This window comes from Podarcis muralis, chromosome 17, assembly GCF_964188315.1.
Source record: "Podarcis muralis chromosome 17, rPodMur119.hap1.1, whole genome shotgun sequence".
NCBI classification, from domain to species: domain Eukaryota; kingdom Metazoa; phylum Chordata; class Lepidosauria; order Squamata; family Lacertidae; genus Podarcis; species Podarcis muralis.
In genome coordinates this window covers 26,566,698-26,590,579 of record NC_135671.1, presented here as the reverse complement: position 1 = coordinate 26,590,579, position 23,882 = coordinate 26,566,698, and the positions used below count along the sequence as shown (strand labels likewise).

The window sequence follows — 23,882 nt, the reverse complement described above, 5'->3', positions numbered from 1 at the left end:
TATGATTTGAGAGATAGAAGATAGTTAGCATCAGAAGGGGAGAAACGATAACTCCATGGAAAAAAGGGAAGTCGACAAAAATAAGAGAAAAGATGAAATTGTGTTTTGACTGTATATGCTAAAAATATTGAAACTTAATAAAACAGAATTGGATGAAGCTGCTGATATTGACTTGTGAAGACTTAACAGCTTGGGACTGAGCTCCTTTACCTCCCATAGCATCTTGATGCCTGCATCTTGGGTTAGCCAAAGACCTTTTTCTCTGTTACTTCCTTGTCAAAGGTGAAGCAGGCAACAATCAGAGACAGGGCTTTTTTGGTGTTGGCACCCCATTTATAAAAAATCCTTCCTAGGGAGCCTCAAATGACCAGCACTTGTTTTGTTTTGTTTTTTTTCAGGCACCAGGCAAAACCATTTTGTGTTATCCCATGTTAGGCATTTGCCAATGGTTCTGTTTTATGTAGCGGTTGTTTTATTCTGTGTTCTTATCGCCGTGGCATTTTTAACAACGAAAACTACATCAGAGCCAATTTTGGCAAAGGGTGGCATATAAGTATTTTGAACAAACGAATAAAATTAAGATTCTGGGAGGATAAGGAAACTGGGGTGGGTGGGTTGTTAGTTGTTGCTATAGCTAGACAATTGGAAGTCGGAAACAGGTGTTGATCTCATGCAAATCCCCCAGATTTTTACTAGAGTTCTCCCAAGCCCCCTCTCCAAGCCCCCCTGCCCTGACCTACAGAATGCAATTGTGCTGGCACAACAAGAGAAACAGCAAATCAATGATATGTGGGGAAAAGCACACACACTCATTCACTAGTCAATCCGCATTTTTATTTGAAATAACAATGCTCTCCATGGTATAAGTTTATACATTAAAAGCAGGAGGATTGCCGTCGTTTCACATGGTCCAATACTGAAGCGGCACGTCCAAAGCAGTGCGGGAGGAAGAGTCTGTACATATAGAAATATATATGTACGTAGATAGATAAATAGAACTCTGGGCAACTCAAATTAAAACAAACTCTTACAGCAGTTACCAAAAATAGGAACAGTGAATCAGCTAGAGACATCACTATGCACACACAAAATGTAGGACGCGGAACGGGATATATATATATATATATATATATATATATATATATATATGACTCTGGAGAGGAAAAATCAACTTGAATGTTTTTTGCATATATAGCCACATGTCGCTTTAATTGCTCAGCACAAAGATTCTTCTGTTTTGTTTTGTTTAGTCCTCACTGAGGGCAGAATATACACAAATGATGTTCGAAGAACACAAGGTAGATGAAAATAAAAATTACATAATGTGAGTTGCTTTTCATTATTATTTTTCAGTGAAGATGCAGAATAATATTGGGGTTGTTGTTTTTTGTGCCTAGACTTTACACAAAGTGAAAACAGTTGTGTTTGTTTGTTTCTTTAGGTTTTTCTTCTAGCATCATCTATTTGCTGCTGGCATTAGGTGGTTGTTGTTGTTGTTGTTGTTGTTGTTGTTGTTGCTGTTGTTGTTATGTCCAACATTTCTGAGGAAAGCCACATTGGCTTGTGGCGCTTTACTTTCCTGGCCTGGCCTTTGGATGGTTTCAAAAGGTAACCTGGATACTGCACAGGCCTCTATTTAACTATTGCGTATATAAAAGCTGGTTCTACGCCAACAGCGGGTATAGAATAGTGGCGATTCATCTGCGGAGAAACTGAAAAATACGCTATGCTGTTTCTCCAAGGACAGGACTCTGTCTTTCCCCTCCCCCTTTATTTTTTCCTTTTTAAGAGAAGAACGACATGAGAAGCTGGTTAGCGATATTAGGCCCGCATAAACCGCAACATTTGGGAAGGGAAAGATGGAACAATCAGGGGCGCTACCCAGCTCCCCGCTTTCGATGGGAGAACTAAAATGGCAGTAGACTGGTGGCAGGCTTTTCTTCCCAGCTAACTCAACTGCATCCCCCATTCCCAACACTATGACTGACTCAAATTGCCTACCGCCACTTTCTCCCCCCATCATTCTGCAGACATTGCTCTGTGGCAACCGTGCGTGTGTGAACGTGAAAATCCCACGTGCCTGGGCACACAGCCTGGAGAAGATAACACGCATCACCACGATGTAGCATGACAACACGAAAACCAAGGATTGTCTGTGGGGGCCCAATGACTGGTTTTTTGTTTTTGTTTTAAGAAAAAAACACCACCGCAGCTTGTATTTGTGATGTGGAGTAAGCAGCCATATTATGTATTCATTGCTTTGTTTTTAAAAAGCAGTGGTGTCGACACATGACCTGTTTTATTTATTTCTCGAGGGAGGGGGGGAGATTAAGACACGGTGACTCGGCCCTCCTAATGAGGCAAAGCGACGAGAATATCCACGTAATTAATAGGGAAAAAGCCCGACTGGCCATGAAGCATCCCTTCATACCAGTTTTCGTCAATCTGGTTAGTGAGGGTAATGATATCACCCTCTTTAAAACCCAGCTCCCCTTCGTTTTCAGGATCGAAGTCATACAGAGCTCGACAGCACGGCTGGTCCATGGGAACATCTGCAGAGGAAGCGGAGGGAAGAGAGGGGAACAGAAACAAAGGAAGAAATCAATACTGGCAGAAGTCAGGGGTAGGCAATGTGGTGCCCTCCAGCCCTCATCAGCCCCAGCCAGCATGGCAAGGGATGGTGGGCACTGTAGGCAGTGACAACTGGGGGGAACCAGGTACCCTACACATGGCAAAAATAAATAAATCTGGTCCAGCATAAAAAAAAATGCTGGACCAGATGGGCCCTTGGACTGGCTGAGGAGAGTAGTCATACTAGCTGATAAATGTCTGGTTATAGCACAGGTTTGGGACATGGGAGGACATATCCCCCTCCATATCCCTGTGCTGCCATCCCAATTTGGCTGCTATTTACACATGCACACACAATTTGCACAACTTTTTTTTTTATTCTCGAGTATGGACCTTGTGCAATTTTCGACTCCCTAGGCTGAACGCAACCCAGGAATGATGCTCGGAAGCCCACGGAGGGTTCAACCATCCTCATAAAAGGACAGGCGTCCACAATGCCATCGGAGACTTCTGCTCACCTTCAAAACCCTCGACGGAACACATGGCCAAGGACATCGTGGCTGCTGGCAACACGCTTGACTCCCCTACATTCAGTGGGGTGGATGGACACATGTAGTTTTTCTAAGCATGACCAGTAAAACCTGAGAGCCCAGGGTTCCCAGTGTGTGGAAGCATTTGTGCCAGGAGTAAGGTAAAGGTAAAGGGACCCCTGACCATTAGGTCCAGTCGTGGCCAACTCTGGGGTTGCGGCACTCATCTTGCTTTATTGGCCGAGGGAGCCAGCGTACAGCTTCCGAGTCATGTGGCCAGCATGACTAAGTCGCTTCTGGCGAAGCAGAGTAGCACACGGAAACACCGTTTACCTTCCCGCCAGAAGCGGTACCTATTTATCTACTTGCACTTTGACATCCTTTCAAAGTGCTAGGTTGGCAGGAGCTGGGACAGAGCAACGGGATCTCACCCCGTCACAGGGATTTGAACCGCCGACCTTCTGATCGGCAAGCCCTAGGCTCTGTGGTTTAGACCACAGCACCACCCACGTCCCTTGTGCCAGGAGTAGCTAACTTTATTTGGTGGCCCTCTGAGGGTCCCATACCAGAAATGGGTGTAGACAAAATCAAGTGGGGCAACCCACATAGAGATCCACACCTCACAGGAAGCATGCAGAAATGCACCCCAACACTGTGCCAACTGAGTTTTTAATTTTTGCTTCATAGGAACACTTGATTTTTTTTAATTATTTATTTAAAAGGAGCATGGTGGGCATCTTGAGGGAAACTGGCCTGTGGTCTAGATCATGTCCTCAGACCAAGAATTGCATACTTCAGCCTAGACATATTCAATGGTTTGCACCCAGTACCAGGACCACATTTTATACTGAATGAGCTGGGGTGGAGTCAGGAGGTCTTTGGTCAACACAGATTATGAAGGTAAGCATGGGCCCCTCTTTGGGGAGCCACCACCATTTTCTGTCTTTGCTGCCAGTTGGGTTGGTAAATCTACCAATGGCATTGGATCAACAACACATGGAGGAATGCTTTAGGCATTGCAACCTCACAACCTGCCAGCGCCTAAATGATATTGAGCATCAGAATAACTTGGCCACAATAAGGAAATTTTGCCCATGGTATAACTATTTCCCACCTTCCCATCTCGACTCTCTGGCACTCTAAACAATCTAAATAACCTAGCAATTCTAAAATATAGGCGTGCCTTTACTCTCGCAAGATTGAATGTATTGACCTTGGCTGTATTTGAGGGACGATTCCAACAGATTCCACATGAAAAACGCTTATGTCCCTGTGGAGATGGCAGCACTGAATCGGTGGCGCATGCCCTTCTGGCTTGCACCCTTTATAAAGACTTGAGGAATGAGATTATCACCCCTCTTTTATTGTCCATTCCGGGTCGCCCAGCCACTGCCCCAGTGTCCTTTCTCTTGGCAGATCAAGATGAGCAGGTGACAGCAAAGGCTGCAAGGTTTTCAGCTGGGACAATTAGAATAAGATCCACTATTTGACTATTGATTAAAAACCCTAATATGTATTTTATAAAATTGACTTTTTAAATTCTTTGTATATCGTATTGTTGTTTTATTGCTATGGCCGATGGCTGGCGCAAATAAATATTCATTCATTCATTCGTACTGTGAGAATAAAAGGAGATGATGTCATGTGCGCCAGCTTTGTCTTTTTGGAGGAACAGTAGGAAAAATATAAATGTATGACAGATCAACCAATGAATTACACTGACAGATGCCCCTGCTTTTCAATGCTCCTTGTCTCATATCCAAGGGCGAAAGTCTGTGCATTTCTTCCATGGTGAATTATGTTAGGTGTGCCCACATCTGATACTGCCCATGCATCTTTCTACAGAATTCATCCTTTGGGCATTCCTAGCCAGAAACTGAAAATGCTATTGCAGGAGTCGCTCATGCCAGCATTTGTCCTTGTTTAGTATAATTTTCGGAGCAACCCCCAGAGAGACTTTACTATCATATGTTCCCCACCCCTCCTTTCCACCTTCTCTTACTTGAGGGCTTGGGAGTGGTGGCATTAGAGAGCCCTCCGTTGTGCTGATTGTTTTCAGAGAGGTCCAAACTCATGCGGGGCTTTGGCTGATACTCTCTTCTGGGCTGAACTGAGGCATCTTTTATCCTGCCAGAAGATAAGCAAATCCTGAGCAAGCAAGTCATCAGCAAATCGTAAGCACCAAGACTAATGAAAGACAAAAAGTTTCCCTTGCATTCTGAATAAACTAGAGTCTCTTAGATATTTTGTTTTGTTTTGTTTTGTTTTGTTTTGGTATATTTATAACCAGGGCTTTTTTCAGCCGGAGCTCACCAGAGCTCAGCTCTGGCACCTCTCAGGTGAGCACCATTGCCATTCTAAAAGAACAAGAGAGAAGTTCATGATGAGCTCTGGTACCTCTTTTTCTAGAAAAATAGCACTGATTATAACCCTTCATCATAGTAGATCCTTTTGTACGTTTTCCTGGAAGGTCTGATTGCAAAAGACCCCAGGAAAGCTGTGTTTCTGCAAAGCTGTCATGTTCTGCGGTTTGAGGTCACATTTGCAGTGGAACTGAAGCTATGAAGATTCCCCAGCTCACTGGATATATTGAACTCTCCGTTGATAGAATGCAACAGACTGGACTTGTCCAAGGTGCTTAAAGTCAACAGTAGAAAGACTATATATAGTTGAGTAAAAGTGTATTAGGTAGCTCCAAAATCTTCCTGTCAACAACTTACAGAATTTAAAACAAGCAAAGAAGCCAGCTCCAAGCTTTGCAACACCTGAAATCGGTACGCATGACTTCAGAATGAAAAAAGGGAACTAACCCCACCACCAGTCTTTAGAAGTAACATTTCAATCCATCTGTATCTGTTCGTTTACTGGCATGGGAGCAACTGTGCGAATACTAGTAAGGCTAGGGATGGTGGTGGTGGTAGAGTTTTTGGTTGAGTGCCTGCTGCAAAATATAACATGCTCCACCCCTAAGTTACACTTACGCATCTTACTTCCTGGTGGCTGCAACCAATGGGATTTAAGTTATGTGTTAAAAGACTGAACAGATCAACAATACAATTCCAAGCCTGTTTTTTTCTGGTTCAGCACTGCTGACATGTTTGCACAGACAATACAGTGGTGCCTCGCAAGACGAAATGAATTCGTTCCGCGAGTTTTGTCGTCTTGCGATTTTTTTCGTCTTGCGAAGCACGGTGTCGGAAAAGTTTTGGAAAAGCTTCAAAAATCACCAAAGTCTTCAAAAACCTCAAAAAAGGCTACCACACCGCGTGCTATGAGTTGCTCCTCGAAGTCAAGTTGCAACTGTATTAACGGTGTTAAGAAAAAGGAAACAAACTTGCAAGACGTTTCCATCTTGCGAAGCAAGCCCATAGGGAAAATCGTCTTGCGAAGCAGCTCAAAAAACAAAAAACCCTTTCGTCTTGCGAGTTTTCCGTCTTGCGAGGCATTCGTCTTGCGAGGTACCACTGTATACACAAATTGAAACATATATTAAGCCTCAGATCCCCACCCCCTTTTTTAAGAACATCAGAAATATTTAGCTACCTCTCTTCCAACTTGGAACTAACTTGCTGGAGGATCTGTGTGGCTTGCCTGTGGTACTCCAGTTGGGCTTGTACAAGGGCAGATAGCTGGCTCACTTGCTCGATCTGAAAAAGGGAGATATTGAAAACGTTTGTTGATTATTGTCGTGCGGCTTATTCAAAGAGCTTTCATAAAGGCACTAACACTCCAACATGCAAGAAACAGTGAATAAAGTATTATCTGTATTGGACTGGAGAGCCAAAGAGAACATAAATGTATGTAGACTTGTGTTAGGAGCTCACTTCAGCAGGAAATGGGCAGAACCATTGGTATACCAGTGGCAGACTGGTCGATCAGTATTGGGCATTTTCTGAGAAAGAATCATTCGATTCCAGCTGGGTTCTGGAATGAGGGCTAGATAGACGTTGGCCCGGGGCAGAAAGGTGCTTCTTATGTTAAGAGTCCATACACAGACTAGCTTGCACACAAATAAAACATTATTATTGTGCATGCTTGCTCTGTTGATTTAAGAAATACGATGATGCATATTCATGGAAGAGAGTCTAGGAAACATGAACACAAAACTCAGTTCTTTTATTTTGTTTTTCTACTCATTTAAAAAGTCGTTAAACTGCCAACAAACATGTCAATACTACAACACATTCCAAGGAGATAAGAGATTTGCTCACATCCATTTCTAGCAGATTAAACATGCTCAACTCAGCAACTTCCTTTGACTCATCAAACTTCTCCAGAGCCGCACGGAGTTCTTCATCTGGGATTTTGCCTTGCCTTTTCTTCTTGTAATCGAAATCCAGGCGCCTGCCCTCCAATTTTTTAAGGTGATGCTGAAGAGGGGGAAAGGGTGGAGAGAGATTCTGCCAGTCCTCGCCTCTGCCTTACAAACACAGTGGACTAAATAAAGACTATACATTCAAACTTATATGGAATGAGTTGACTAAGTACCCACAAATTCTGCTGTAGAATCAAGTCCGTATGCTGTTCATATTGCAGATAAAGGGCAGAAGTCATAGTTGGTAGCTGTTTAGATATGAAACTACCCTATCAGAATGAGTGAAAGCCAAAATACATAGAATAGGAGAACCACACAGTCATATTTTAATATAACATTATTTGCCTAAATATGCAACTTATTTATTTATTTTTAATAAAAAAAAACAAGCAATTTTAGCTTGCAACCTGATTTTTGTCTCACTGTATGAAATATACTCAGAGAAAGGCTTCAGTTTATTTCAAATAGTCGGATAAAAACAGTCAGGGTGTAGCCTGGCTTGTAGTCCCTGCCAGACCCAGGCTATATATCATGTAACCACACCCTAGGTCACACCTGATAGGTTAGTTCAAACTTCTCTTCTGGAGCTGGATTGGACGGCTCCACTGCCAATCAGATGCTGCCTTCTAGAATCCTCCCTGCCTATTATTCTAGAATCCCAACTCCAGACATAACACTGTAGTGGATAGGAAAGCTTCACAGTGAATTCAAGACCAGCTGTGCATCTTAATTACATCCTTATTTATTCAAGGACCACACACTGCTTCCTTGAATTTTGACAACTACCAACTACATCAGAAACTATGTTTATCACAAGAATGTGGCCTTTCCAGGCTCTAGAGATCATCAGGAAAAGTGGTACTCCGAGATCACCCTTGTTTTATTTTGTTGATTGTACAGCATTTCAGTGGCTACCCTCCTACCACAATTAAAACAATAAGTAGGTGTTTATACTGACAGGAAATTCCATCAAATTTGCAGTCCTTGAAGAAAGCAGTACTGCACAAGACTTCACTGCAGAGGGAGCTGAGAGTGCATCCAGTGTAGCACAAAGTTAAAGTTGATTAGTGATGTTCTTGTTGCGCTGGCGAAACATTGTTGGACAAGGGAAAACATAAGTACTTTACCAGGCACTGCTGTGAAACAAATTGCACAATAAACATTGGCTGTTGCACAACAAACTTCCACTAGCGCAACTGCTGCATTGAATTTCTTTGCTGCGCAACCTTTAAACCCTGCCATCTGCTAGCAAAAATGGTGGATATGGGCCACAATTATGGAGGCAATCCTGCCAAGCTACTTCACTGCCCAATTCTAGGGAGCTTATTAGCCTTTAAAAAAAAAAAAATTGGCAGAAAGTTAAGAGATGGTAACATGACTGGCGTCTTCTGCTGCTGTTGCTTTCCTATTGCTCTTTGGGTTTATTTGTTTTTAATCTGTGGATGGTTGTGGTTTTTTTGTGTGTGTTTTTTTGAAAGCTGTGATATAAACAACCTTTCATTTGCCTAAGGTGTACTTACAGCCCACTAATTTAAAGGACAGTTTAGGCAAAGGGACCCATGACCGCTAGGTCCAGTCGCGAACGACTCTGGGGTTGCGGCGCTCATCTCGCTCTATTGGCCAAGGGAGCTGCTGTACAGCTTCCGGGTCATGTGGCCAGCATGACTAAGCCGCTTCTGGCAAACCAGAGCAGCGCACGGAAACACAGTTTACCTTCCTGCCGGAGCGGTACCTACCGTATTTTTCGCTCTATAACACGCACCCGACCATAACACGCACGTAGTTTTTAGAGGAGGAAAATCCGTAGGCATGCCACCCGTAGGCATTTCCTCCATAACACGCACAGACATTTCCCCTTACTTTCTAGGAGGAAAAAAGTGAGTGTTATGGTGCAAAAAATACGGTATTTATCTACTTGCACTTTGACGTGCTTTCGAACTGCTAGGTCGGCAGGAGCAGGGACCGAGCAACAGGAGCTCACCCTGTCGCAGGGATTCGAACCACCAACCTTCTGATCGACAAGTCCTAGGCTCTGTGGTTTAACCCACAGTGCCACCCGCATCCCAAAGGACAGTTTAGGAATATCTAAAATAAAAATAATAATTTTACAAATAAAACATTTTTTCAAGTGCTCTTCAGTCATTAGAGCTGGAGCTCTGCGTGAGCTTGCAGATGCCTGTATCCAAACACCCGTGTCTGAACAGAACTACAATTCTCAGGCTGCTGGGGAAGATGCTATCGTGTAGATGAGGACCGCAACACTGGCCACCAGGGAATGTTCTCTTAGTTTTGACTTTGGAGTAGGAACTTGCCGCTGGGAGTGATTACTATTCTTGGAATCCCTGTTTCCACTTTTAAGTACATTCTCCCTGTGCTGCACTGCATAAAGGGTTGGATCCAGTGCTATGCACTTACCTGGGGGTCATCCCGTTGAAGATTCACTTCTGAATAAACATACATAGGATTGCAGAGTTAAAATTAGCTGAGCAATGTTATATATTGGTATGACCACCATTTAACTACTCCTTCTTCTACGATAGAGATAGATGATGATAGATAGATAGTTAGATAGATGATAGATGATAGATAGATAGATGATAGATAGATAGATGATAGATAGATGATAGATAGATGATAGATAGATAGATAGATAGATAGATTAGATAGATAGATGATTGATAGATTGATAGAAAGATAGATAGATAGATGATAGATAGATAGATAGATAGATAGATAGATGATAGATATAGATAGATGATAGATAGATGATAGATAGATAGATAGATGATAGATAGATATAGATAGATGATAGATAGATAGATAGATAGATAGATAGATAGATAGATAGATAGATGGTAGATAGATAGATAGATGATAGATAGATATAGATAGATGATAGATAGATAGATAGATGATAGATAGATAGATAGATAGATAGATAGATAGATAGATAGATGATAGATAGATACATAGGATAGATAGATAGAAAATATTGTGTGTGTGTGTGTGTGTGTGTGTGTGTGTGTGTGTGTGTGTGTATGTACACACACATACAATTAAATTACAGATATGGAGCAGGGCAGAGGTAAGGTGAATACAGTGCAAGCCCACCAACAGATCCAATCAGGTCTCCCGCCAATGCATGTGCACCGCACTGACCTCACCCCTCGGCTTCTCTATCCTGGCATCCTGTATTATGTGGAATAGAAAGGAGGAGCTACAGAGCAATGGTTCTGCTGTGTATCTTGCAACGGCCAGTTAATTTCTCAGCAAATTACCTGTATTTCCCTCAGATCTTTGTCATGAAGGTTTTGAAGGGGATCAATAAAATTCTGTTTCACATCAATGTCCAAAGAATCTTTCACCTCGGAAAGTTCCCTCATTGCTTCCCCAACGTCACCGAGAGCTGGGCCTGAAGAAATGGAAGAAGAGTCTACTTAATCTTGATGAAGAAATAAAGACTGTGCTTCCACATCAGCATAGAGCAGGGCAAGTATTGAGAAGTTCATTACAGAAATAAAATTCTAAGCACAGTTCCTAAGCTCAGTAATTTCTCAGGAATCAAAAACACAGGGGTGAAAACCAGCATTAATCATACACAAATAGACCCACTGAAACCGCTGGATTTAATCCACTGATTTCAATCATTCTAATGTACAACTAATGTTGAATATCACTAAAGGCATTCTAGGCAACAGAACTTCTGTATCATGGCACATAATCATGCAACTCCCTCCCAGATGACCTTTGGTTGTCTGCTATGTTGGCCTCATTCAGACCCAGCCTGGGGAATACCAGCCATTAATTTGTTTATTTGTAAAAACCAATAGTTTTCCACACTTCTAGTGTGGAAATCAGGCTCTAGTGCAGCTAAGAAGATTAGAAACAAAAGCTTATAAGCATGGCAGGATGTGAAAAAGCCTATCTATATCTATCATCTATCTATATCTATCTATCTATCTATCTATCTATCTATCATCTATCTATCTATCTATCATCTATCTATCTATCTATCTATATCTATCTATCTAATCTATCTATCTATCATCTATCATCTATCATCTATCTATCTATCTATCTATCTATCTCTATCATCTATCTATCTCTAGCTAGCTAGCTATTATCTATCTGTCTCTCTGTCTATCTATATCTATCTATCTATGCTTAAGTGAGTAGACAATGCTCATAGGATCAGGGCATCCCTTTTCAGTGGACATCTCATGAAAGCAAGATAGTAGATTAAAAAGTAGATATTAAAAGCACTTGTGCCTGTAAGCCCTAGTTCAGACTGAAGGTTATCTGTGCATGCTAGAGAAAATTACATAAGCCCAAGGGTTACTACTATGCCCAGCAGTGTATATTCTGTATAGTTAGCCTTTGTGTGAAACAGCCCCAAATGTTTAACTATCAGAAAATAAGTGGTATTGACGTCCAGGAGGAATATCCGCTTTGTCCTGGATCTTAGGCAAGTCAATTGAAAATTGCATGTTTTGGCTCAACAACTTTAGGGTTTTCTTTTAAAAAGCTCAAAAACATTTGGGGTGTCCTGGTTTTTACTTTTTGAAATATGGCAACCCTACATATGGCGTGTTGTTGAATTTTTGTACTGGGAGCTTGTGTTTGATACAAACTATTCTCCAAAGGTCCAGTTATTAACATTTAATTCATAAAAGAACAATTTGGCAAACCAGATGCAGAGATTCAAAGCAAATTGTGGCTGCAGCTACACATTTTGCATGAGGGTTCTCTGCATGTGCTTAGTCATTGCCCTCCCACATGGGAAAAATCTGCCCGAATAAATGTGTGGTATGTTGTGATTTTAAATCTTGTTGTGAGCCACTTTGTGGGGACATAAAAATCAGGACATAAATTTGTTTAAATAAATAAAATATGGCATAATCAGGTTTTACCATTTTTGTGCCACCTCTGGAGGCCTAACCCGGAGAAGGTCTAGCCAGAGGTATCTTACAGTGTGGATTTGAAAAATCACATTACCAAAGTTGCAGTCGTCTCCAAGTTCTTTTCCAAACTTCAGCATCGCATCTGCTAACAGGGCCTCCGCCTGTTGGTAACCTGGTCCTTTCTCCTGGCCTCTGATTTTGGACATAGTGTTGAGCATGTTGAGTCTAGCTCTGGAAGCTGCAAGCAAGCAAACCAGCTAATTAGCCCAAGAGAAGGGGACAACACAGGACCAAAGACAGAATAATAATTTAAAAAAGAGTTCTCCCATGAGTTCTTCAGCCATGGTGAAACTCCATTTACTCCAAGATTTGCCATTGAAAAGGCATGCATAGTGTGGGATGTAATCCACTGGGAGCAGTCAAACACAACATTCCTTGTTTTCCTAGAGTTGGACATGCAAGGGGATGTTTGGTCCAGCCAGTCAAAACTTCCTGTTTCCTCCTGGGCTGGGACATTCTTCCTTTTGCATGTGACTAGAGGTGGGTGTGACCTTACCTGCCCAGGTAACAAAAGGACAAGGCATGCTGCCACACTCTCTCTTTTTCACTTCCTTCTTCGTCGGACCAGCTTCTTAGCTGGAAATGCTCTGCTAGCTTCTTAGCTAGCAGAAAGCACTGGGATTATTCCCCCATTATGGGGTAGGTCCACATATACATATTTATAACTAAGTCGGCCTTTAGGGATCCAACTGTGAACTGATGTGAGTAAACTTCTTTTATTGACTTTGAGTAAGATTGTTGGTCTTTATTCTTTTAAGAGGGATAAAAGGGAACTTACCAGGAACATACAATTCAATACTGAATTGTATGATAGTGAGAGGCCTACACGAGCCTGCAACCAGCTATCTGCTGTGCATGTAAAAAGGGGAATGTAAACTCTGCTAAGTAAAGAAACTTGCTAGCACAAGTTAGGAAGGATATTAATGAATATATCTTCTCCTGCCTCCCTGAACATTCCCACACATAGCAGTCAATCAAAGCCCCATTAAGTAAATTTCCTCATCTTTCGGGTGAGGTAGCTAGCAACGGCTACTAACCACAATGGTTATGTTCTTTCTCCACTGTTAGAGGCAGCATACCTCTGAAGAGCAGTTGCTGGGAACTCCAATGTAGTAATAACGGAGACGACAGGCGGCTAGATGCAGGTTAGCTGTGCAGAAGCACGCTGGCAAGCATGCTCCAAGCAAGCTGCTGGCTAGCTCTGCCGAGGCTCCTTTTATTAGCAGAAGTCAACCGTTCGAAACAGTAGTGAAACCATCCTGAACTTAACGTATTTCCATCTAAGGACATTTCCAGTATTAGCAAATACACGTGTCAGCAGGTGTTTCCCTCAGATGTTCCCCCCGATACGTCTGTGTCCCCGGTCATGCTCCAGCCAAGCGATATGTCTAACAAACAAATTGTGAGAGGACAAAAGGCCGGGGAAAACCCCTGTTTTCTAGCCAAGAAGGCAAAAGGTCAGGGAAATCAGGCACAGCACTCCTTGACATACTGTTGCATGTCTGGTGCGAGGTTTGTCTTTACAAAGCGGAGCGTTACCTCCAACTCCAAGTGGGTAGAGTTGCTCTTGAACTCAGTTCCAGCTTGTATGCTTCCCATAGGGATCTGGCTGGCTACTTTGAGAGCAGAATGTTGAATTTGATGGGCCACTGGCTGATCCATCATGGCTTTTCTTGCGTTCTTATGTGGTGGGAAAGTGTGGGTGCACCACAGGCAGACTGGGTTGGCTGGTGCACCCACAAAGGCTCATCCTCGCTGCCACCCCACCCTACTGGCATACCCTTGTCCAGGTAAACAGGAGTGATGCCAGTGTCAGGAGGGCAGTTTGCTCTACCGCATGTGTTGCTACTGGAAAAGAGGAGAGCAAGAGGAGATATGATGGCCATCTTCAAATATCTCAAGATTTATCCCATGGAAGATGGAGCAAGATTGTTTTATCCTGCTCTGGAGGGTAGGACCTGAACCAATTGACTTCAAGTTACAAGAAAGTAAGAGCTGTTTGACAATGGAACAATCTTCTTCAGAAGGTGGCAGACTCTCCTTCCTGGGAGGTTTTTAAGCAGAGGTTGGATGGTCATCTGTCATTGATGCTTCAGCAGAGATTCCTGCATTGCAGGGGGTTGGACTAGATGACCCTTGGATCCCTCCCAACTCTACAATTCTATTCTTCTTCTTTTTTTAAATTTTCTATTAAAGATTTTCCTCGTACCTACAGGATCGCCTCTCCTGGTATGTCCCACGGAGAACCTTACGGTCTTCAAACAACATCCTGAAGGTCCTGAGCCACAGGGAGGTTAGGCTGGCCTCAACCAGGGCCAGGGCTTTTTCGGCCATGGCCCCGATCTGGTGGAACACTCTGTCACAAGAGACTAGGGCCCTGCAGGACTTGACATCTTTCCGCAGGGCCTGCAAGACAGAGCTGTTCCACCAGGCCTTTGGCCAGGGCACAGTCTGACCCCCTCCTTCAGTAATCCTCATAGAACTCTAGCCCAATGGTTGCCATTAATTTGACTCTGAATTGATTTTAGAATTGAATTGATTTTAGAATGTATTTCAATTAATTGATTGTGATTTTAAGTAAACTGTGTTACATTTACTGTTGTTAGCCGCTCTGAGCCCAGCTTCAGCTGGGGAGGGCGGGATATAAATAAAATTTTATTGTTTTATTATTATTATTATTATTTACAAAAGCACATGCGTATAGGGTTGGTAAGAAGAGAGGAGGGGGCGGAAGAGAGAGGGGTGGTGGGGTGGTGAAGCTTATGTTCTTTTACTTAGTGCATGCATGGGGTTTTTGTGCCAGCATCACTTGGGTAGGTTCATCATCATCGTCATCATCCTTTTTTATTTGTATGCCGCCTTTCCACAGTTAAAACAATGCTCAAGGCGGCTTACAATATGAAAAGATTTACATGATCACAAACATAGCAAAGTAGTCATAAAAACAAATAAAACACGTTAAGAACTACATAACCAAACTGAACAACTTCCACACAAAAATAAAGGTACAAAAATTTAGTATCAGTAAAGTGGTACCTCAGGTTAAGAACTTAATTCGTTCTGGAGGTCCGTTCTTAACCTGAAACTGTTCTTAACCTGAGGTACCGCTTTAGCTAATGGGGCCTCCCGCTGCCACTGCAGCGTGATTTCTGTTCTCATCCTGAAGCAAAGTTCTTAACCCAAGGTACTATTTCTGGGTTGGCCGAGTCTGTAACCTGAAGCGTCTGTAACCTGAAGAGTCTGTAACCCGAGGTACCACTGTAATATCAGTTAATGTCAACAGCAAAAACTGATATCACAGAAAGGTTCTCTTTCTATGATTCTTCTGCCTACATTGGTGCCTTGGGCAGAAGGGAAGAGAGACAGCACTGTTTGTTTGTTTGCTTCCTTCTTTCCTCTAAAGCTCTGTATCAAGTGAGCAGACTGCCTGCTTTCCCACCCGCAATGCCTGGCGCTACAACTATCAGCACACTGGACAGCAGACAGTCGTAATAAGCTTAACCCACTCACTCTTTCTACATGGTTCCAAGGAAGCTGTGGCTCAAGAGACTTTCTGAGTGCACAAAAGATCCTTATATCACATCAGTAATGAGAAGAGCATGGATATGTGTTTCCCCGCCCTAAAATATATGCCAGCTGCAACCGGGAAAGACATGAAGCCACACTCACATGGACTGTAAAGGGACCTGGAGTAATTTATGCATGCACACAATTCCTCCGTTGTGGATGCATGACGCATACATTTTGTAGCTGGGTATCTGTCTCAGAGTACAAAACCTATCCTAGGAAGCAAACCTTATTATCTCGGTGACTCATCTATGAAAATGTGTTTTGGCTGTGGTGCCTCTGCAGCACAAATTGCTCAATAGCACATAACGTATATATCGCAACCAAACCCAGGAGATGGCAGGGGAAATCATCAGAATTCTGTTGCTCAGAGTGGGAAACAGAACACTGTAATGATACCGGTGGAGTGCAGGATGGCAAGTAATGGTTTGCGCCATTGCACTCTGTTTGTTCCGCTGCAAATCCTTTCCGGGCTCACTAAATCTTTTCCAGTCCTCTTGAAACCTTGAACCACGCGGGGAACAACGAAACAGTGAAACTGTTGCACCCTTGCAGTCTTCAGATGAAGGCTGGATTGGAAATGGTGTCTATTTTCATAAAGAAGTTTGTCCAAAACCAGACATTGCCCCTCCCCAGTGCCCCAGCCCCTTTCCACAGGTGCTTAATCTGACTGGAACTCTGCACCATGAGAGATCCAGAATACATGAAGTGCCTATATGCGTACACTGTATGTGCCCAGGATCCCCTTTTCAGACACCCCACTGTCTGAAACTCAATGCATGTTGGTAACAACTGAAAAGAACCAACATCACTTGCATAGCCAAGAAATATTTCAAAGTTTGATTTCCATCCATTCCATTTTTACCAAACGCTCTGATATGGAATCAGATGTCAACACCTTGCAAATAAGCAATGTTTTAATTCAATACACATCAGAGTTCTGGGTCAATACCAGGATGTGAGGAGACTATGTTGCTTAAGATTTTCAACCTGCAGTTTGCCCTTTGAATCTAAAGTGTTTTCAACAGGACGTCAGAGCTTCTTGCCTCATTTAGCAGCTGGCACAATTCAAGAGCACTGACTGGAACAGAAGTGGGTGTATTCAGTAGCCTAGGGACACAATGCAGTTAGGCTTCACCTGTAAGCACAGCTATTACGCACAGAATGACTCTGCAGACTATAACGAGTGAGACCATACTTTCCCAGGCTTCTTCCACCATGAAGGACAAAAACCATTACCTATTTCTGAGAAGTATTTCCCGTCTTCTAAATGCATGTGTACGAACACAGCGTACAATCCACAAACACACCAAGAAACCAGACTTGGCATTGTCTCCCTACCACATCTGCACATAGTGATAAACATGCAGTGAGAGATACAGGCAGACCAACAGCACACACAAGACCCCAGATTCCATCCCTGACATTTTATCCATGGCTACTAGTCACAGTGGCTATGCTCTACCAATGCTGTCAGATGCATTATAGCTCCAAATGCCCATTTTCTGGGAATCGCAGGTGGGCAGAGTGCTGTTGAGCTCATGACCAGCTTGCAGGCATTTCGTCTGCCATTGTGGGAACAGGAGGACGGACTAGACTGGCCATTGGCCTGCAGGCTCTTCTTTTCTTTTATGGCATGATGAGAAGGTGGACAGGCATTGACAGTCAGAGTAATATTAATAATAAATAATACATTTTTATTTGTACCTCGCCCTTTCCAGTTCAGAAAAATTGGGCTCAGGGTGGCTAACAACAAATTTAAAACACTTACCGTATTTTTTGCTCTATAAGACTCACTTTTCCCCTCTTGCTCTTCTGGCTTCAGGGATAGCCATGCAAAGCCTCTTGAGCACAGCAGGACTGCTCCTCCCTCTTCGCTCAAGAGGCTTTGCGTTGCTTTCTTGTTTCTTGTTTTTCTCCTCTAAAAACTATGTGCGTCTTATGGTCAGGTGCGTCTTATAGAGCAAAAAATACGCTGATTGATAAAACAAAAAACAGCTTAGAATACAGTATAAAATGTGAATAACAATAAATTCAGAATTCAAAAATCAATTTAGGAGAAAAACCATCCAATAAACATTAGATGATCACCAGGGCTAGCGGGCTAAATTAGTCCTATTTGGGCCAGCGAGGAGACCAGGGGAGAATTAGCTGTGGGATCCCAGAGCAGGTAATCTTCATAAAAAGGGAAGGGAAGGAAGGGGAATAAAAGATCAGGCTAAGTTCAAATTGAAAGCCAGGCAGAATAGCTCTGTCTTACAGGCCCTGCAGAAGAAAGTTCAATCCTGCAGGGCCCTGGTCTCATGGGACAGAGCATTCCACCAGGCTGGAGCCATCACTGAGAAGGCCCTGGCCCTGGTGGAGTAGGCAATGGCTTGGTTCCTAACATCCACTCTCCTTATGGAACAGAATTTTGCTGAAATGGCAGGGCTCTACCGCCTCCTCTGTAGCCCTCAAAATCCATTCCCAAGTCTTGGGGAACAGGAAGGCATTGGGCACAAGGCACTTAAGGAGGAAGAGAGAACTGACAAATACCAGGCTCCTCTTCTCCTAGCTGAAGCACCTTCCACTCATACAAGAGCATCTTAAGAACTAAGGCAAAGCGGGTTCAGGATGACAGTGTCAGGTGTCTTTTCTTTTCACTGTACAAAGGAGCCCTGAATGTTGAGATTCTGGTAAACATGAGGAAGTGAGACTTTGCTGAAAAGGGGAAAGCAGAACAAACCTTCTGTGTAGATTAGGATGTTCCTTGCAATGATGTACATTCAAGAAGTATGGCAACAAAGGCTAGTGAATTCCTCACCTTAGATTCAGTGTCCATGCATCAGTAATGACAAAGCTCTTAAAACCATCTATATACGTCATACTTTGCACAGAGAATATCTCTCCTACACATCATTTCCTACTCTGCTGTTGTTTTTCGATAAAAGCCCATCTGAAGCAGCACTGGGAAAAAGTGAGTGAACTTTTAATCAACATGCACTCTGATTCCCAAAGAAGGACAATTACCTGGGTTAGGTTGAAGGTATTCTGTTGTCCTGGCCATTATTTCCATCACAGCCCTGCTGGTGACATCCACTTTCTGCAATTAGAAGAAGAAGAAGATATAAAAGGGAGAGAGGAAACACCCAATCAGGATGGATAATCCAATACTTTTTGTTTTCTGTACTTATTCTTCCATCATTCTTCATTATATGTGGTAGATGACACAAATGTGCTAGTTGTGTCAATAGCAACTACACATTAACAGACCCAACACACTGCTGTTCTCCCCTAACACGTTACTGGGTATGTGGCAAAACCTATGCCTGCCATGATAGAAAATCTATAATGCTGCAGACTCTGCCTCATGCAACAACCTCCTTAATGAGCCAGAACAGGGACAGAAACCTTCAAGAGCCTATAGAAATCACTGGCTCTGATAGCCACTACAGACACCTGGCACAGGTGAGCCCGCTTCCAGATTTCACCTGGCCCCAGTTTCTGGGAGGGCGAGAGCTGCTACTCACTCATCCTCTGGCAGTACCTTGCTTTTTCTTGCAGAGAAGATAAAGGAAGTCACTCCCTGACTGTTTTCCTTCCTTGTTCTCTCTTTTGTTGACATCTCCTGCCTGCAGTTGGGAAGGAGAAGAGTAGGGAAAAGCAACCAATGTCAGATAGGACAAGAAAGGAAAACTGGGGAGCAATTGTCTACTTCCATCCTTAAAAATAAAAGCAAGGCTTAGTGAGCAGCTGAAGCCCTTTACAGTGGTGCCCCGCAAGACGAATGCCTCGCAAGACGAAAAACTCGCTAGACTAAAGGGTTTTCCGTTTTTTGAGTCGTTCCGCAAGACGAATTTCCCTATGGGCTTGCTTCGCAAGCCAAAACGGCTTGTGAGTTCTTGCGAGTTTGTTTCCTTTTTCTTAAAGCCGCTAAGCCATTAATAGCCGCTAAGCCGCTAATAGCTGTGCTTCACAAGACGAAAAAACCGCAAGACGAAGAGACTCGCGGAATGGATTAATTTTGTCTTGCGAGGCACCACTGTACTCACCAAGACCACAAGGGGGATCTCCGACTTTGAGTGTCAGGCATCAAAGATGTCAAAACAGAGAGTCATCTACAGGCTCTGGGAGGCTTCTATGTATGTCATGCCTCATTGAGAGGTGAACATATGACTCAAGCCTTCCTTTCAGAGAAGCTAAGGTTCAATAAGCTATTACTAGTCTTCTGGGCTTTAGATAGTCTCAATATTCTACTCTGAATATTCTACAGTGTGTCTCCTAAAATGGAACCATTATGGTAAACAATGCTATAGCTGGGAAACTGAGTCATATTTTGAAGCAGGGGGAATAATAATAATAATTTATTATTTATACCCCGCCCATCTGGCTGGGCCTCCCCAGCCACTCTGGGCGGCTTCCATAAAAAACAAAAATACAATAAAATCACACGTTAAAAACTTCCCTGAACAGGGCTGCCTTAAGATGTCTTCTGAATGTCAGGTAGTTGTTTATCGCTTTGACATCTGCTGGAAGGGCGTTCCACAGGGCGGGCGCCACTACCGAAAAGGCCCTCTGCCTAGTTCCCTGTAGCTTTGCTTCTCGCAATGAGGGAACTGCCAGAAGGCCCTCGGCGCTGGACCTCAGCGTCCGGGCAGAATGATGGGGGTGGAGACGCTCCTTCAGGTATACTGGACCGACGCCGAAGAGTTCTGGAGATTATTCAGCCCCATTCACTGGTATTAAAACACTTGATAAGGTTCAGTGTGAATACACTGAAGACATGTGGCACCTTGAGGTGAAGGCCAAAATGGCATCCCTTCCCCATTCCACAAATGGAAGCTTATCAGACATGCAGTGGAATCTTATTTGAAAGCACGAGCAATGAGACAGTGCCTCCACTGCACCCAAAAGTAGGAGGCTGGCTTAGAGGCTGCAGAGCAGGTTGTGTGGCACACACAAAGCTCTGTCTTGCAGCACCTCTGCCTAACTATTGCATGAGGTGGCCACATCACTCTGCAGAACGGTAGGACCGGCCGTGCTCCCAAACCCAGCAGAACACGGCCAACTTTCAATAGCTTATGCAGAAACCTGAAAATAGTCCTCTTGCACTTGCTCAGCTACCATCCTTGACCAAATATCTACCCCATTCTTTTCACGTACATCTGCATTGTTATGTACACAACAGATACCTGCTTATATTGTTAATCTCCTTTCCATGCCCTCATTTCATTTGTTCACCCACCTGCTTTGTTGTTTATACGACAGTAAGCGCTTGAGGGCCGGGGAATAATTAAAGTTTATTATGTGTCATTACAATGCTTAGCACAGTGAAGTACTGGCCTAATTGAGGTCTCAGAGCAACATAAAATCAAAAGGCTGGAATAATAAAGGCAGTGAAGGAAGCCTAGGAAGTAGCAGATCTAATAAGACCAGGTCTGAAATGCAGATTCTTGAATGCAATGGCCTTTCCATTGATTTATTGCAATTATATCCTATCCTTCCTCCGCACAGCTCAGAGCGGTCTGCATGTGGTTCTTTGTCACCCATTTTATCCTTACAACAATTTGGCGAGGTGGGTTAGGCTGAGAGACAATAACTGATCCCTGGTTCATGGCTGAGTGGAGAATTGAATAAAGGTCTTCACAGTCTCATACTCTTAACCACATTGGCTCTACAAAGAATGAATGGGAGCAAGGAGGAAATTTTTGGCTTGCTGCATATTCTTGGCCACTTACCTGTTTCAATCAGGACAAGAACTGCGCTTAATTTAAGAAGTTCAACATTTTCAACATTACTATGAAGCTTCCCAATGGGGCCTTTCCTCCCAACTCAAGGAGCAATTTCCAACAGGAGCACAGCAGGGGTGGAAAGGGTTAAACTCCTCTTCCCTGCCTGCTGAAATTCTGTCAATTATCAGTCATTTGTCCCTCCCCACCTGAAGCTGCTATTTGCATTCTGAAAATGTGGGCCTGGAGTAACCGTTGCATTTAGGGTTTCCAGAGCCTCCTCTGTTCTCCTCTATCATACGTGCAAATCTGTTATGTAAAGGTAAACGGACCCCTGACCATAGGTCCAGTCGTGGCCGACTCTGGGGTTGTGGCGCTCATCTTGCTTTATTGGCCGAGGGAGCCGGCATACAGCTTCCGGGTCATGTGGCCAGCATGACTAAGCTGCTTCTGGAGAAACCGGAGCAGTGCACGGAAATGCTTCCATCGCTCCACCTACCTTTCCCGGTCAACCCGGTAAAGGTAAAGGGACCCCTGACCATTAGGTCCAGTTGCAGATGACTCGGGTTGCAGTGCTCATCTCGCTTTACTGGCCAAAGGAGCCGGCGTACAGCTTCCGGGTCATGTGGCCAGCATGACTAAGCCACTTCTGGCAAACCAGAGCAGCGCACGGAAATGCCGTTTACCTTCCTGCTGGAGCGGTACTTATTTATCTACTTGCACTTTGATGTGCTTTCAAACTGCTAGATTGGCAGGAGCTGGGACCGAGCAATGGGAGCTCACCCTGTGGCGGGGATTCGAACCGCCGACCTTCTGATCAGCAAGCCCTAGGCTCTGTGGTTTAACCCACAGTGCCACCCGCATCCCTAATCTGTTATGTAGTTTTAAGGAAATAGGTATATATATATATATTTAACAAACTATTGAATATTTTCATTCTTTTTTTAAGTGGGACCTAGATGGGGAGATCCAGTATCACACCAAGGGACATGAAATTATACCTCTTCCACCCCTCTTGCCCGAATATTTTCCTTGCCTTCTGTTCCAGAATTTCTTCACTGCTACTGTGATGCCACCCTCCCACAATGCTTTGAATGATTGGATGGGGCTAATGACAGGCCCTGGAAGCAGGTCTCCAAAATCACCACTGCAAGACACAGGCAAAACCTGCCTCCTAGTGATCATGAACAAGCAACCCTTTTATTAGGAACAGTTGGTGTCATTCTGCTAGAATATTGGGACAACCCACTGGTACAGCCTGAGCGCACCTGGCCTGCTTGTTCCTTTGCAGGAGGAAGCATTTATAGATGTCTCGTTGCCTTTGCCACTTCCTCCTCCCTTCCATGTTTCTGGCACAGGTGTTCATCAGAGCAAACACAGACCTAGTAATCTTCCTTCACTGCAGTGAACCCTCAACAGCCCACCAATCATTAAAACGGCATGTAGATGTCCAAAGAAAATAGAACAAGCATATGCAAGGATCTAGCTTTCGTCTGGCTGCCCATCTTCCGCTTTTAGGTTATCATTCAATTCTCTGCCTTTATCCATTTTCCCTAATGAGTCATGGGCTTAAAGCACAAAGCAAAAGCAGATCAACACAAATTTCATTGGAAGGCAAAATAAGTGGACGTTGTTGAAGCTGCTGAAAATTGGGCTCCAATCCAAACGTTGTCCGTTCACATCAAAAGTAGCATCCCGCCCTTTCAACAGGGCTCAGATCAGCATCATGTTGTGGATGGGAATGTGTGCCAAGAAGCACATTTATATTGGCAACTGCAATGGGTATGAAAGAAAGACCAGAAGCCATGCGAAATATTCAGTCTCTCCTAACAGATTGGGGCATTGGAGCTTTCTTTCTTAATCCTTTTATTCACCTGTGATATGGCGGCATATGACAAGATAAAAGTAATAGTATCTTCCAAATTCAGCGGTAAGAAGACACTGGGTGTCATTTGAATACCTGATTTCCTACACAGTGTGCCAATTGTTTTATCATAACTAGGTCCAACATTTGATTAAAGCCATCAACGTCAATTAGTAGTAGGGGTTTAAAACCTCTATATATGTCCCATTCATTTCAATGGGGCTTATACCTAGGTAGGTACGAGATTGCCGCCTGAATTACTAGCAATGCAGTCCTATGCATGCCTGTTCCGAGGTTAAGTCCTTTTGAATTCAGTGGGGTTAAGTCCCAGCTTAAGTAGGTCTTGGTTTTCTTCCTTGCAATGGT

The 23,882-nt window shown here is 43.5% G+C and overlaps 1 protein-coding gene across 8 annotated transcripts in view; it reads right to left on the bottom strand.

Moving 5' to 3' along the window:
* Positions 1–812: 812 nt before the first annotated feature.
* LOC114587885 (endophilin-A1) overlaps positions 813–23,882 on the bottom strand; it is a 277,955-nt gene continuing 254,885 nt past the window's right edge. For 6 of the 8 annotated variants that reach the window (XM_077921444.1, XM_077921445.1, XM_077921446.1 and 3 more), the window contains 7 exons: positions 18,954–19,026; positions 12,412–12,555; positions 10,695–10,828; positions 7,313–7,471; positions 6,645–6,748; positions 5,104–5,228; positions 813–2,552 (listed from right to left, as the gene is read on the bottom strand). In XM_077921444.1, the coding sequence (XP_077777570.1) occupies positions 2,353–2,552; positions 5,104–5,228; positions 6,645–6,748; positions 7,313–7,471; positions 10,695–10,828; positions 12,412–12,555; positions 18,954–19,026 (939 nt within the window). In that variant the 3' untranslated portion in view covers positions 813–2,352. Of the gene's footprint in view, positions 2,553–5,103; positions 5,229–6,644; positions 6,749–7,312; positions 7,472–7,798; positions 8,501–10,694; positions 10,829–12,411; positions 12,556–18,953; positions 19,027–19,470; positions 19,556–23,882 lie in introns of those variants that run through there. The other 2 variants (XM_077921447.1, XM_077921448.1) reach the window with 2 other exon arrangements.